This window comes from Spermophilus citellus (assembly GCF_964194105.1).
Source record: "Spermophilus citellus genome assembly, chromosome: 8".
NCBI lineage: Eukaryota > Metazoa > Chordata > Mammalia > Rodentia > Sciuridae > Spermophilus > Spermophilus citellus.
Genome location: NC_138189.1, coordinates 127,329,219 through 127,346,399, shown reverse-complemented (window position 1 = coordinate 127,346,399; position 17,181 = coordinate 127,329,219). Strand labels below are relative to the sequence as shown.

General features: G+C 37.8%; 1 protein-coding gene across 7 annotated transcripts in view; it reads left to right on the top strand.

Annotated features, from left to right (window-relative positions):
* TRIM2 (tripartite motif containing 2) overlaps positions 1-17,181 on the top strand; it is a 109,013-nt gene extending 91,832 nt beyond the window's left edge. For all 7 annotated transcript variants that reach the window (XM_081303628.1, XM_081303627.1, XM_081303632.1 and 4 more), the window contains exons 9-12: positions 4,270-4,438; positions 5,529-5,599; positions 10,359-10,499; positions 16,694-17,181. In XM_081303628.1, coding sequence (XP_081159754.1) covers positions 4,270-4,438; positions 5,529-5,599; positions 10,359-10,499; positions 16,694-16,846 — 534 coding nt within the window. In that variant the 3' untranslated portion in view covers positions 16,847-17,181. The remainder of the gene's footprint in view (positions 1-4,269; positions 4,439-5,528; positions 5,600-10,358; positions 10,500-16,693) is intronic.

Here is a 17,181-nt window from a genome sequence, read left to right as displayed (position 1 = left end):
AGGAAGAGAGACCCATTTTGGTTTATAATTTTGAAAGCTTCAGTCCCTCGTTGTTTGGCCTTGTGGTTTTATACCCATTGTGGAATCATCACAGTGGGTAAGCAGGACATAGGAAACTGCTCTCTTCATAGCTGCAGGGAAGCAGAAAAAAAGAGGAAGGAGCCAGTATCCCCTTCACAGGTACATCCTGAATGCTAACTTCCTCCTCCTAGGCCCTAGCTCCCAACAGCACTACATGCTGGTGACCAAGTCTTTAACATATGGCCTGGAGAATGATTTAAGTTCCAAACCATCACAGCTTCTATTTCTTCAATGAGTCACCAAAGACAGCCCAGTGGTAATAACAGAAATCTCTCTTCCAAGGTGTCATCCAGAATTGTTATCATCCAGTCCATTTTGTACATGAAAGGTCTTTTTGAAGACCTTATGTATTATGCCTTCCATATTCCCCTTATTCAAACTATTAGAGACTTCTGTTTGAATTGACAATATGAACTTTTACTCAGACAAATCAAGCAACTAGAAACCCAGCTCTCTGGCTTATTAATTCTTTGGCTTTCATCAAATTATGAAACTTCCTTGAACCTCAGCAGCTGCATATCTAAGAAATGTTCTTTTCCATGCCTTTCATAACCCCATTCAAAAAAAATGAAGTCTGTTTGAGCAGCCATGATTTTGACTCCAGGATGTCATGTGGACTCCTGGTGGTCATTATTTCCAACCTAATACTCTAGAGAGGCCACTTTTCATGACCCCTCTGGTTCCCTGATGATGGCACAAAGTTTGCTGTTAGTGTTTTGTCCTCATATTTGGGTAAGACATACCCAAATGTGACAACTCTAATATGGATGCAATGAAAACTCTTGAGTGACCTCTCCAAAGCCTTCATGTAGTTTGGAGGCAACCTGTTTGTTCTTGTTTCAGACTCCAGAAAAATCATGGTCTGTCTGTACCTTCAGTAGCTAAAACTGAAATAGGTTTCACATAGGAAGGCAGGAGTTTGATATCTAAGAGAGAAGCCTTTCCTCAAGTAAGCTTTGTGTATACCACTGTTCAATAATCTACTGTGATATACTCTCTTCTTGGAAGAGTAGTATATACTTTACTATGTGATATATACTATATTACATGTATATTACTATGTATTATATACACTCTTCTTGGAAGAACTGGAGGCTTGGAGTTGGAATAATATTGGTATTAGTTGGAATAAATACTAAAAACCACTCTCACCCTCTGGAGGAATGGGAAATTGGATATGGTACAGTTTCTGCAATACTCTGATTGCTGATCAGAACCCAATGGTAAAAGGATAGCAAGCAAAAATACTTTAGTATTACAAATAGAGTTCATTCAAGTGTGAAATCTTACTATCAAGATATTGTTGCTCTTTTTCCTTCAGTAAAATTAAACAAGTGAAAGACATCTTTAACCTCACTGCAGATTCTTTCTATTCATTCCTAATAGTTGCAGAGATGTAACATCTTATTTTTTCCCTCTCTTTTATTCACTGATTGCTTGTGTCAAGTTTTATTCCTCTCTGCCTCCTTTAAGGTTTTTCCTTTTCATCTTCCCTCCTGGCTTGAATCTTCTAGTCCATCCAGGAACCTTTGTGATCAAAACAAACACAGAATAGATATGGTGGTGGTCCCCATGGCCGCCATATTCTAAAATAGCTCGTCTCTTCCCTCTTCGATTTAAGAACTTAATTGTTCAGTTAAATACTCTCATTTGATCATTCCAAAGCCAGTTTAGAGGTTTTTGCTTTTTATTCTAACAGAGGGGACGTAGTCAATCCAGATGATTTTTATTTTACTGGTAGAATCCAGTGTAACAAAACCAGAGTGATGGTGGAAGGTGGAAGGAAAAGAAGTTTTGGTTCAACATGTAACTAGTTCTTTTAGGTCCACCCTGGTGGCCATTACATGACAAAATGGAGGGCATACCTTATTGTCCCTTTTTGTTCTAGGTAGTTATCCATTAGGTATTGTGTGGTTGCACCATTCTAAGTAACTGCTAGTGTTCATAACATCGGGTGGTGGTAATCAGATTGCCGGCTCTGCTTTTGATCTCTGTTGACGTCCCTTCCATTCAGACATGAAAGAATTATGCCATTTCTTTACATGCCATTATGCTGTAGCCTCTTTGATCTCTGGGCTAGATTGCAGAATCAGAATCAAATTTACACAACAGATTCCTTTGCCAAGAAAACCAGGGTTTCCTTGCTCTGGTTGTATTCCTTTGTCCAAAGAGATTAAATCTGAATCTCAATCATTTATAAACTTGAAGAATAAAGGGTTGTACCAAATCTGAATCCCTACTATGAGAAAGCACCCACCCTCTGCTAGTAAATTTAGAGGTCTGGGGTCGAACCTATGAGAATGTTATGGGGGTTTGTTAATTTTTAATTTAAAAAGTTATACATGCAAATAGGCTTTTAAGATGTGCCTAAGAGTATAAAATGAACAGTGAGTGTGTCTCCTGCCACCACTAATACCGCTTTCTAAGGTAGAGACACTGGTTTCTCACTTTTCCTTTCAGAAGTACCATTGTCCCTTGGTGTCCATGGGGGATTGGTTCCAGCTACCTCCCACCCCTTAGATAACAAACCTGAAGATGCTCAAGTCCCTCAGATAAAATGGTGTACAATTTGCATGGAACCTAGTCACATTCTCCTGTATATTTTAAATCATCTCTAAATCACTTATAATACCTACTACAATGTAAATGGCAATGTTAATAGTGTTATGCTATATTGTTAAGGGAATAGTGACCAAAAAAAAAAAAAAAAAAAAATCTGTGTAAGTTCAGCACACACACAGACTTTTTTCTTTTGTCTTCTGAATATTTTCAATCTGAGATTTGTTGAGTCTGCATTTGCAGAGCCCAGGATGCTTGGGCTGACTATACATACATGCCTGTGTGCATACACTTAACCCAAGTGGACTCAAGACTGTACTCCCTACTCAATACCTTGCTTTGTTCAATAATATAGCTGAAAGAGCTCTCATAAAAACACACATAAATGTGCTTCCCTCTGACGCTTGAGGCATGGGTGCCAGTGTGACAGAGACATCCTTGAGGCAGAAGCTGTGTCTTATCTGTGTTTATTTACCACAAGCCTGGAACACAATATCGAGTACATGGTGGGTGCTCAGGTCTGTAGAGCTAGTAAGTAGAGGTAAGTGCGTGAAGCAGTTCTTTATGAGCGCTCTAAAACGGAGGTAGAAAAATGAGACTAATTTAAACTGCATCTCCAACATGCATTTATGTATTCACTAAATTTAATTGATTCAGGAACATGAATGAAACTTAAAGTGTTTATGATATATGGTTGATAGCAATCTCATGCTTTTCTGTCCTTTTAAAATAAAGTGAAGAGTGAAACCATTTCATCATGATTACCCACTAATAATCTAGTCTTTTAAAGTTTATTTAGTAAATTCTTGTTGAGTATTTGTTATACACCAGGAAGTGGTGGATAAAACAGACGCGACTTCCACTCATGTGGAACTGAATTCTAGTCAAGGTCAGTGGCAGATGCCTGGCAGTTTCAACATCAAGAGTGCTAGGTAACAATAACAACAATGGCTTCCTTTTAGTGAGTGCTTACTGTGTGCTCCACATTAAACCCTTTACCTACATTATTATTATTTTTTTAATTTTTGTTGTCAATGTACCTTTATTTTATTCATATGTGGTGCTGAGAATCGAACCCAGTGCCTCACACATGCTAGGCAAACACTCTCCACTGAACTACAACCCCAGCCCTACCTACATTATTTTACTTAACACATATTCCAGAAGTACCATTGAAAGTTTAATAACACAGGTTGGTGGGGGTTTTTTGACTTTTTTTTTAATAGATGAGAAATCTGGAAATTAAAGCAATTAAATTTGGGCCACATCGGGGGTGCTGAAAGCAAGTGACAGCAGCAGGACAGTTCTCTGACTCCTAACCCAGTGACTGACCTGTCACTCAACTACACCGCCTCTTTAGAAGAGGGCATTGTGACCCCAGGCTAGGAAATTCTAGAACATTTTTGGTGGTGGCGATCCCTTTTAAAAAATAAGATTTTCATATAAATACTCATAGCAGATACTAGATGTGACAAAGCCAGTTTGCTGAGACAGAGATCACTGGGTGCCTGAGTACCTGTGCAGCCTGAACATTCGAGCCAACGTTTACTGAAACAGTATCTAAGTTCATGTTCTCTAGTGTTTTAAACTTTGAGGTCTGTACTCAATTTCTGCACTTGTTTCTAACAGACAAAAATTGGATCGGGAAAGCTGATGGGGCCCAAAGGAGTTTCTGTGGACCGCAACGGGCACATTATTGTGGTGGACAACAAAGCATGCTGCGTGTTTATCTTCCAACCAAATGGGAAAATAGTCACCAGGTTTGGTAGCCGAGGAAATGGGGACAGGCAGTTTGCAGGTACACTCCACGGTAATATGTAAACCCCCTTTTTTATGCTTCTTCTGCTCTCATTTGCATGATGGAGCATGTTGAAGATGCCACATCCCCAGGGTGTTTGCTGGCTTTGGGGAAAGATGCTGGGGATGAAATCTAAGCTGAAGCATGCTTAGATGCTTTTCAGTTACTCCACCAGTAAGTCAGACTACAGTTCATGTGTGGTTGCTTTGGGGTCCCAATTCACAGTGCACAAGTCTGCTCCTCAAATATTTATGTTAGGTAAAATATGCATTTAAAATAAAACTCTTTGAGGAACAATGGAGTAACTCCTGTTTTCCATACTGAAGTTTTATTTAAAGAGCCTCTAGTTGGAATTTATTTCACCTAAGTGATTATGAGAACAAGGGTTCAGAATGTTTGCCAAGTGCAGGGAGGAAGTCTCTTACTTCTCTTCTGGGAGTGTCACTTAGCAATCACAAGCTTCGGTTTTTTCACATCTGCAAGAAGAGGCTGAACACAGTTCATTTTCATTTTGAAAGGATGCTTTGGGCATTTTACATTCATTTGCATAATCTTTCTTTGTGGCTTTGTCTCCAGTTCTTTGTCCTGCCAGGTTCTGAATGTCACTCCAAATTATGAAAGTGGGTTTCCTGCTCAATTTTTTAGAAAAGAAAAATTACATACTGGAGTCTCTTTTCCAGGGCTAAGTGTCCTCATATCTTTCCTTAATAAACACTTTTTTTTTAGGATCCTAAAAAAAGACTAATGTATTCAGAGAAGCTGTCAGGTGTGACTTTCAGATGATGGTGTGGAGAATGAATTCTGATGCTTACTGCCGGTCCTACTTTGTTAGGGCTGCTGGAACTCTTTGCTTGATCCGGGAAAAGTCAGACTAGACAATCCCAAGTGCAGAATAACATAGGATCCACATTATCTAGAGCACAAAGGGCTGGCTATATGATCATGCAGGGATGGGGGTCTTTGGTTATTTGTTCTTTCTTAAATAATCAAGTTAATGTATTCAGTTTGTTATTGTTATAGTAACTGCCCTGTTGCAATTATTTTTGTTGTTGTAGTCATTACATAATTTTTTTTCCATTTTTTATTGCAGGTCCTCATTTTGCAGCTGTAAATAGCAATAATGAGATTATTGTTACAGATTTCCATAATCATTCTGTCAAGGTACTATGAACACATCAGTTGTTGTTTACTTTTTTTTTTTTTAAGCTGCTTTTGTGGAGAAATTGGTCTGGGAGAGAACAACGTACAATACTTACATAGATACTCAGGATTTAAGGAAATCAACCAAAAAAGAGTAGATTTTGCTTATGCTTAAAAATGCAGATTTTCATGTGGACATACAGACTTCAAAGAGTCAGGGAACTGAACAAAATACAGTGGCAGTTGCTTTATTAAAGATGATTAGAAAATTTATCAAAGACGATCTGAAAATTAAGTTTTAAAAAGCAAATTCTTGAATGTAGAAACAGAACTTTCTGAAACTTAATATTTTGTGGCTATCTGACAGATTAAAACAAAAATCACTTTTTCAATTTTCATGAACCAAAATGCCTTTAAAATAAAATCTACAAGAATTGTGCTTCAACAGACTTGGGGGAAGTGGGTTAGGAATTATGTATATTCATATGGTATATTTCATAATTTAAAATACTTTCACACTTTTGGTGTTAGTTAGAAAATAATGGGCCTTTTTAAATAATATAGTACATCCTTCTTACTGAGTACAGGGAGAGGAAAATTTAAACATTATTATGAGGAAAATCAAGAACTAATAAGGTAACTCAGGCATATTTCTGCTTTACTGTTATGACGAGAAAACACTTATTGATCTTCTTGACCACTGATGTATGTCAGGTGGCCATGGGCAGTGCTCTGACACACATATTTGGTTTTTATAAATCTTACTATTTATTGACATTTTAATGTGTTAATTTTTAGGATGATTAGGACTAGGGATGTAGCTCAGTGGTAGAGTTTTTGCCTATTATGCCTGAGGCCATGGGTTTGATCTCTAGCACTACCAAAAAAAAGAAAAATATTTTTAGGGTTTCCTTCTTTTATATCAAGTGGTACTGTTTGTACTCATAAAACTGATCCAAAGTTTTTCTTATAAATTCATTTAAGTGTTTAAAAGTGAGTCATTTTGATGGAAAAATAAGGAAACAGCTTAAGTGGTAGGCCAATGACTAATGTTTGCACTTAGAGACAACCGCTGAGCAACCAAAGTTAATAATTACTTTTCTGTGCTGGTAACTGGAATAGCCAGGTAAGGAGTAGGATTTTTAATACTCAGAAGTTCTTCTTAATTGCTACATTTCTCAGCCCATCCTGGAAGATCTCCTTAACCTGAGTAAATGGAAAGTCATTGAGCTTTTTTTGATGAATGTCAGCTCTTGTGCAAAGAGTAGAGCACAGTAAGCCAGGGAGATGGGGCAGGATGAGGGCAAAGAATGTCCAGCTTTGCCTGCCTTGTTATAGCAATTCTCTGCCATGATGTTGTCTCCAGGGTTGCTCATACAGTGGTACAGCGCCCCCTACACCCACTGCAGATAAGCTGCATTCCCTGTGGTCCCACTCTAAGGGAGGTGTCTAAAGGAAGAAGATGATAGGAAAATTCCACTGGGGTGGGAGGAGGAGGAGGAGGAAAAAATATCAAAAAGGCATCAGGAAGTGAGCATGTACCTATCTTCAGGGGCCATAACACTGCTGTAGAATGAGCTCATATTTCTGTGAGGGGGTCGCTGTGGGCAGCTTCTATTGATCAGCTCTGATTGACACTTTTTAGAACACAGGCTGTGATCCTTCTTCCTACCCTCCATCACTCTATAGAGGAACCATTTGTTTAGCTCCAGGGCATTCAACAAGAACAAAACCCAGAAAGATCCTCACAGGGGCAGAGACTAGGAAATGCCTGGCATAAGTGCTGCCCTCCCACCCACCCACCCACCCACCGGAAGACAATGATTAATCCAGTTGCTCTTTTCCACCAAGCTACTTGGTGGCCTCAGAGTCTTTCCTGTCCTATGCTCTGGGCAGCCTCTATGGATCAACAGTTTGTAGTGGGACAGCTCCTATTAATCAGCCCTGACACTCTAGAAACAAACGAGAGAAGGGAGGGGGGAATGTGTTTGTATAATTAGGGCTAGGGTTATCAAGAAAAACTTTCATATCATTCAGGTATTTGACATGATGAAGATTTTGAAATCAAGAAAGAATTATTGTCAGTTTTTTTAATGTTATAAATACTTAACAGAGAGCTAAGTTATAAAAATCTCAGCTCATATTTCTGCCTCTTAATATGTTTTCATCTGAATGATTTTTAAGTAATTCAATGACTTTTAGATGGAAAACAAAATATGAGAAATTTATAATCATTAAAGTTCTGAAAACTCATCAAGTTCTCAATACAGTAGAGATAGATTAGTTTAATTCTTTAAACCCAGTTTTCTTCTTAGTTAAGAAAGTCATAGCCTTTTGTTTTTCTCTTCTCTCTGATAGCTACTGACGTGCAACTTGTCTGAAATACGTGGGCTCTTTGGTTTCCCACGTGACAGCAGTAGTTCTGAACTCAGGTCACTTCTCTGTTGGTAAATGTAAAAACTGTACTCATAAGTCAGTGCTACTAAGTAAGTCTGCTCTAGTTAGTTCTTTAGCAATTTACAGTACTTCCCCCCCCCCCCCGTAACACTGGGGATTGAACCCAGGCCTTCACACATTAGGCAAGTGCTCTACGACTGAGCTACACTTCCCAGCCCCTGCAGTACATGATTGGGGAATAGTTCCAAGACCCCCGGGGGAGCCCCCAAAACTATACAGTACAAACTCTATATAAATACTATATTTTTCTTATTTATACCTATGATGAAGTTAAATTTATAAATAAGGCACAATAAGCCATTAACAGTAATCACTAATAATGGAATAGAACAATTAAAACGATATACTATAATGAAAGTTACTTATAATTTATGAATTGTTTATTTCTGGAATTTTGCACATCATATTTTCCTGCTCCAGTGGTATAGGTAACTGAACCTGAAGAAAATAAAACCCCAGATTAGGGGAGATGACTACATATATTTTCTTTTTATTATAAAACAAGTAAGGCAAGATTCAGCATTCTCCATTATTCTAATATGAAGAAGCAGCAGTTATGCCAAGGAAATACAGTGACTCAGAAAGATAAGTACAAACAAACTTATTATTTGTAGGAATTAATCAGGGAAAGATCAGAGAATAATAAATGTGTCTTCAACAGCATAGACACATTCCCATTGGCCTTTTTCTTTTATATATTTTATTTGTTCCCATTGGTCTTTAAAATTAGAAAGATGTGGATAAAAGGTGACAGAAAGAATCAGGGTACTTTTTATGCTTTATTTTTGGGGAGGTAGAGGGGTTGTGTGTGCTGGGAATTAAACCCAGGTCCTGGAACGTGCTAGGCAAGTTCTGAACCACTGAACCACACCCCAGCCTTCAGTCAGGGAAAACTTAAAACACCATAATGAAAGCTGGTTGTTCTTATGTCTGTTCCTTGTGAAGAACCAAAGAAGTCCTCAAAGGTTCTGAGCTCATCCTCAAATTAGATCTACGCTCACATATGGTGAACTTTCTCAGGCCACATTTAAGTCATCTTACTCTAAAGGTACCTGGAGTGTAGTCCTTTTTTGATTTGTTAGTGACTATCTCTGTGCATCTAGACATCATGGTGATGGATGTTTAAAATAAAGTCTCAAGAGACATTTCAGAACCATTAAGTATCATCTAAGCATCAAGATAGAATATATTTACTGTAGTGTTATCATTAAAATGTTAATGATAACATTAACACATTAAAATGTTAATTATCTCAAAATCAGTACTCTGTATTATATATAATATATATAAAATATATATATACACACACACATATATATAAAACATAGTAACATTGTATTAATAAAAATATTTACTTAACCACAGCAAATTCCATTGCTTGATCACATCAGAAATCAAAGAGAATTTGCTTAAGATTTCTGTGGTGGCACATGCCTATAATCCCAGAAGCTTGGGAGGCTAAGGAAGGAGGATCATGAATTCAAAGCCAGCCTCAGCAATTTAGCAAAGCCCTAAGCAACCCAGCAAGACCCTGTCTTATATGAAATATAAAAAAGGGCTGGGGATGGGCCTCAGTGGTTAAGTGCCCCTGAGTTCAATTCTCAGTACCAAAAAAAAAAAAAAAAAAAAAAAGCGTTCTATGTATCCCCTCACTTCTAACAATCTCTGTAGGTTCTGTTTGTCGAAGCCTTAGAATCATATAGACTACCTATATTAACTGGATTAAGTCCTTTGCTTACTCTTCACCTGCTGCCATTGTGCAAGTGGCTGTGCATACACACATACACACACGCACACACACACTGAATCTCCTCTTGTATGGAGTCCAGCCTCCTCTTTCTTGTTATGTGATGTAGGAAAACAGTAATAGATTCTGAGCTTTCTGACCTAACAAAAAACCCCACTCTGGTCCAAACTGAATGACTTTCTATCCCACTGGAAATACAATGTCCATTCTTGAAATTGAGCTATTTAAGTCAGAAAGAATAATATTGCTGAAGATTATAGCTCTACTTACTCATACCACCTTATATTTGTATTTTATGATTTACAACAAAAGTATTTTTCACATCAGTACTTAATAACTAGATATAAACCGTAAGAAAGAGAAGAGTGACTTAAATAAATTATGAATCAGGTTTCTGTAGTACGTTGAAGAACCACAAGTGATAGACAGCTTCAGTTTGTAGATTTACTTTTTTCCCCCCAGAATGCCTTATATTACAGGTTTTGTTGCAAGTAACCTGTTCAGAGAGAGATTTTTTAAGTCCCTAATGTTGGGTCCATGATTTTAATGTAAAACAATTTAAAAATATTTCCACAGGTGTTTAATCAGGAAGGAGAATTCATGTTGAAGTTTGGCTCCAACGGAGAAGGAAATGGGCAGTTTAATGCCCCCACAGGTGTAGCAGTGGATTCCAATGGAAACATCATTGTGGCAGACTGGGGAAACAGCAGGATCCAGGTACACTGAATACCCATCATGAATATGGTTAGATGTTAGGATTTGTTCAGAATGAAGAAGAACTGGTGTCCCCCAGATTGGGAGTGTTTTCCCTTCTCCACTGGTTAAGTCACCAGAAGGACCAAACAATGCAAGCTGGAGTAGACCAAAGGCACATGCCTACAGCAGGAGATCCTCTATTTCAGGGCTTTAAACATGGATCCCATAGAACCCCAATTTGGGTTCATTTACGGATGGAATTCAAAAAATTCATTGAGCAAAAATACTACATTATTATTTTTACTAATTTCTGAGTGAAAATTGTCATTTCCCTTTATTTTGAGTATAGGTAACAATCCACAGTAGTTTTAGTAATACCTATGATTTTGTCACCAAGAAAAAAATCAAAGAAATTTTTATGTCAGATTACAGTTGTTGCAGACACCCCCAGTTGTCACTTATACTCATCATTACCATAAAATTATAGTAATTATTAAGCCTTTAGCTATTCCTTGTTATTTAGTGTTTCAATTTAAAAAGCACACATAAGCCAGGTGCAGTGGCTCATGCTTGTATTCCCAGAGGCAAGAGGATTGAAAGTTCAAAGCCAGCCTCAGCAATTTAGCAAGGCCCTAAGCAACTTAGAGAGACCCTGTCTCTAAATAAAATATTAAAAGGGCTGGGGATGTGACTTAGTGGTTAAGTGCTCCTGGGTTCAATCCCTGCTACCAAAAAAAAAAGAGAGAGAGAGAGAGAGAGAGAATTCTGTAAACACTCTACATATTACAGATTTAACAGCTTAGATAAAATGGACAATTTGTCAGAAAGTACAAATTGTATAACTCACTCAGTATGAAATAAATAATTTGAATAGCCCTATAACTGTTAAGGAAATTTAATTCATAGTTTTCAAACTCTCCAGAAAGAAATGTCAGGGCTCAGAGGGTTTCACTGAAGAATTCTACTAACTGTTTAAAGAAAAATTAATGCTAATTCTACATAGTTTCTTCCAGAAAAGAGAAAACAAGGAAACACTTTCCCAACTCACTTTGAATCCTGCTGCTGAAGTTGTGATAGCAAAATCAGACACAGACAGTACAAAAAAAAAACAAAACTACAGACATACGTATTCCTCATAAATACACCGTGTTCATCCCAGAATTTTTAATAAAATACTGAGAAATGGAATTCAACAATATGTAAAAATCCCTCTATGACCAAGTAGAGTTTATTCCAGGGATGCAGGGCCAGCTTAGAATTTAAAAGTCAGTCAATATTAATCCACCATATTATAAGTCTAAAGGAGAAAAATTATGATATTAATTGATGCATAAAAAACATTTGACAGCATTTGATACACTTTCATGATGGAATAGAGACTCTTTCTCCACTTTTTTTTTTTTTTTTTAAAGAGAGAGTGAGAGAGGAGAGAGAGAGAGAGAATTTTTAGTATTTATTTTTTAGTTCTCGGCGGACACAACATCTTTGTTGGTATGTGGTGCTGAGGATCGAACCCGGGCCGCACACATGCCAGGCGAGCGCACTACCGCTTGAGCCACATCCCCAGCCCTCTTTCTCCACTTGATAAAGAACATCTGTGAAACCTTTGGTTAGCAGCTTTCTCTTGGGTGAACATCTGAACACCTTTCGTGTACAGTCAGGGACTAAGCAAGGATATCTGTCCTCACCATCCTTATCCAACATAGTACGGGAAGGTTCAGCCAGCACAATAAAGAAGAAACAGGAAATGAAAAGCTTACAAGTTGGAAAGGAGGAAATTTAAAACTTTGCATGTTTGAAGATAAAGGATCATTTACATGAAAAATGCCAAGGAATCTCTAAAAGTTTCCTAGAACTAATAGGGGAGTTGAGTCAGATCACAGAATACCAGATCAACATAACAAAAATCAGCTGTACTAGTGTGCTTCCAATGAGCACATGGAAGCCAAAAATTCAAAATACAATACTACTGACAATTGCAAAAAAAAAAAGAAAAATTGAAATATTTAGGTATAATAACAAAATATATCCAGTATTTATATGCTGAAAACTATAAAATGCTGATAAAAGAAGATTAAATAATAAAGGGATAGATAAAGGATGTTCATGGATGACAAGACTCAACAGGGATAGATCAACATGAAGCACCATCAACTGACTCCGATTAATATACAGGTTTTTAACACAAAATCTAAGCAGTATTTTTTTTGTAGATAACAAACAAGATTATTTTAATATTTATATGGCAAAGCAAAGAAACAGGAATAGCTACAACAATACTGAAAAAGAAAAATAAATTGAGAGGAATTGCTTCTCCGGATTTCTATATACCTGCATTAATTAAGCCTATGTGGTACTGGTGAAAGGACAGTCACATCGACAGGACACAATCCAGAAGTAGTCCCCCCACACGTATGGCCAACTGATTTTTTTGAGGAAGACATAGAGCAATTTAATGGATGAATCAAAGACACCCTTTTCGACAAATGGGGCTGTTGCAAATAAGATAACCACTGAGGCAAAATAAATAAATCTCATCTTATAAAAATATTATCTCAAAATGGATCATAGGTTTAAATGGAAAGCTAGGAGATTGGAGTTTTAGAAAACAAACTTTTAAAAGATTTTAAGAAACTTTTGGAGATCTAGAGCTTGGTGAAGAGGTTTTTAACTATGCATAAGGGGGAAAGTAGAATAAATTAGACTTCATCAAACATAAACATCTGGATCTGTGAAACAGATAAGGCTAAAAATAGAGGCAAACAGACATGGGAGAAAATATTTACAAACCACATTTTCCCCCCACTTTTTTTATTGGTGCATTACAGTTATACATAATGGTAGAATTTGTAGTTACATAGTCAAACATGCACACAGTGTAATGATATAATTTGGTTAATATCAGTCCCCATTATGTCACCCCTGCCCTCCCCCATCCTCCCATGCCCTGTTCCCTTTCCTGTTTTATTATTTCTCTTTGATTTTCATGAGATCCCCTTCCCCACCCTTTCTGTCCCTTTTTCCTCTCTAGCCTTCACATATTCAAACCACATTCCTGACGAAGGGCTTACGCCATGTGTGTGTAAAGACTCTCAGAACTGTCACGTGCAGTGACACGCCTGTAATCCCAGCAGCTCTGGAGGCTGAGGCAGGAGGATTATGAATTCAAAGCCAGCCTCAGCAACTTAGGGCTGTAAGCAACTTAGGGAGACCCTGTCTCTAAATAAAATATAAAAATAGTCGGGGGATATGACTTGGGGGTCAAACACCCTTGGGTTCAATCCTTGGTACCCAAAAAAAGAAAAAAGGATTCTCAGAACTCAACAATAAAATAACCCTAGTGGCCCTCATAGCACCACTAGTTACACTAATTAGAAAGTAGACAAGAGAGATAAAGAGAAGTTTCATTGACTCAATATACACATGAAAAGATGTTCAACATCATTAGACATTAGAAAAGTGCATATTAAGACCATGATGAGGTACTATTGCAATCATATTTGAACAGCTAAAATTAAAATTATTGATAATGCCAAATACCGGTGAGAATGTGGAGAAATTAGATCACTACTACATTGCTATTGGGAACACATAATAGCACAATCAACCTTGAAAATAGTTTGGCAGTTTCTTTTTTTCTTTAAAGAGAGAGAGAATTTTTAATATTTATTTTTTTCAGTTTTCAGGTGGACACAACATCTTTATTTTATTTTATGTGGTGCTGAGGATCGAACCCAGCACCCCGAGCATGCCAGGCGAGCGCGCTACCGCTTGAGCCACCTCCTCAGCCCGTTTGGCAGTTTCTTTAAAAAAACTATAAACATATACTTACTATGCAACCCAGAAGTTGCATTCCTGGGAGTGTATCCCAGAGAAGTGGAAACTATGTCCACATAAAAGCTTCTATGCTGTCATTCATAGAACGGATATTTGTAATAGCCCCAAACTGAATTAACCAAGATGTCCCTCAGTAGATTTATGGCTAAACAAGTTGTGATATTTCCACACTATGGAATACTACTCAGCATTTAAAATAGGCTAATGATACACTCAGTAGATTGGATGCATCTCAAGGGCATTGTGGTGAGTGAAAAAGCCACTTTGAAAAGTTCACATACTACGTGATTCCATTTATGTAACATTCTAAAAATGACAAAATTATAGAGAGGGAAAAAAAGAGTAGTGGTTGTGAGGGCAGCGGGGCAGGGAAGTCGGGTAACTCTCAAGGAGTAGCAAGAGTAAGGTCTTCATGAGGATGTAATAGTTCTGTTGATTTTAGTGGTGGTTACACAAATCTGTACACATGATAAAATAACATACAATCTATATGCATATATCTTAGTCAATTTGTTGAGTTTTATGCGGCAGTGTAAGTATAGAAGACAGAAGCATTCAGGGAACCGGATGAAGGGTAAACAGGACCTCTTACTACTGTCTTTGTAACTTCCTGTGAATCTAGTTATTTCAAAGTAAAATATTAACAATTCTATAATAACAGTAATGAATTTATGTTTGCATGGCTTAGGAATAATAGAATGGCATCTGGCATTTTGGTTGAATATTAAAAACAAAACAAAACTGGTTACATTCCAGAAATGGAAAAAAGCACTAAAACATAATTCTTTACATTAAGAACAAAGCTTTTGGATCCTCAAGTTGAAGGAAGACCGTTCTCTAGTTTCTCTGTGTTCATACCTTCATGGATCTAAATACATATTTCCAGATGGCACTCTTCATCCTTGCTAATGTGGCCGTATGTGTTTCTGAAAACCCAGAGTGCACTGTCAAATCCAGCCACTTTCAGGTATCTCTGTGAGGACCGCTTCCATCATCAGTTTGAATATGAAACAGGTACTTCTCAGGAAAAGAATTGAGACTATAAATATAACAAATGCTTTGATTTCTCCAATATACTTACTTACCTTGCTTAATTATCCCAGAGGACATCTATATTGGAAGAGACATTCTCTATCTCATGAGAACTATGTCAAGGGTCTAATGTACCACAGAAGTAAACCAAGTTCACTAAATAGGACTATATGGGACTATCAGTGCTAAAAATTGTGGCCCTCATAGCACCACTAGTTACACTGCCTTTTAAAACACGAAGTGGGCCAGTGGAAGTGGTGACACATGCCTGTAAATCCCAGTGACTCAGGAGACTGAGGCAGGAGGATCACAAGTTCAAAGCCAGCCTCAGCAACTTAGCAAGGCCCCAAGCAATTTAGAGAGACCCTCTTTCAAAAATATAAAAAAAGGGCTGGGGATATGTCTCAGTGATGGAATGCTCCTGGGTTCAATCCTGAGTTAAATCACTACCAAAAAAAAAAAAACCAACAACAACAACAAAAACACCACGTGGGCCAAAGAAAGTGGTATATGGTCAAAACAAACCAGGCTGGCTCTGGTAAAGAAAAAGCATAAGGACCTCAATTTGTTCCTTTTATTTTATAAGAAGGTTATTAATCAAAAAGAAGACCTTTTTCATATCTAAACATACACATTGAACCATGGACTTCTTACAATTTATTCTTTTTTGGGAAAAGCAAAAAAAAATCTCGATTTTTGCCATAGCCCATTGTGACTCAGGATCATTCTTTGATCTGGTTGCTGATTTTTCTCCTTAAGAGTGGACGTGAGCCAGGTGAGGTGGTTCACACCCATAATCCCTGCACCTCAGGAGGCTGAGGCAGGAGGATTGCAAGTTCAAAGCCAGCCTCAGCAAAGATGAGGCGCTAGGCAACTTAATGAGACCCTGTCTCTAAATAAAAATATAAAATAGGGATGTGGCTCAGTGGTCCAGTGCCCCTGAATTCAATCCCCAATACCCAAAACAAAACAAGAGTGGGCATGAGGTGGAGATTTAAAGCTGGAAGGAAAAGAAGACAAAACAGCCTGAAAAATAAGGTTCATTCATTTTTTAAGCACTATCCAGTGCCGTCCCTACCAAATCATTGTGCGACTAGTTTCAGAATCAAAGGGAGATCTGGCAGCCAAGGGAGTGTTCTCTATCAGTGACTCTGGGTGCAAAGAGAGGCAGGAGGAGAAGCAAGGTAAGAATGAGTGGAGGGAAGGGCTATGCCCAAGGAGTCTAAGAAAACCTAGGAGTGAGCACACTTTTATATTAAAGCTGTTAGCATCCAGCGTTCTGTAAACCGTATTTCAGCACATTACCATCACGTCTTCCCTGATGATCTGGCTTTCTGTTTTCACAGGTGTTTGATGGGAGTGGATCGTTTTTGTCCTACATTAACACATCTGCTGACCCGCTCTACGGCCCCCAAGGCCTAGCCCTAACTTCAGACGGCCATGTTGTGGTTGCAGACTCTGGAAATCACTGTTTCAAGGTCTATCGATACCTACAGTAACGGTGGCCAGCCGGATGTCCCCTCGAGACGGTCTTGCACTATAAACTGGAATGGATTTCTCCACCCGGGACCAGATTATGACTAGACTTTTCATGCTAGAAGGAATCGTTGATGAACTTTCCATGGTTATTTCTGAATGTAACAATTTCCTTAAAAAACTGCTCATCCAATTTCTAAAATTCACTATTAGGGTTTAAAAAAAAAAGTCTTCTACTGAATATACAAACTGCGAAGTTTTACACCTGTGAACTATGGCTTATAGGACAGGGATTTATGTAGTTAAATTAATTTTGCAAATCAAACAAACATTAAACAAAAACTAGCATATGTAAAAA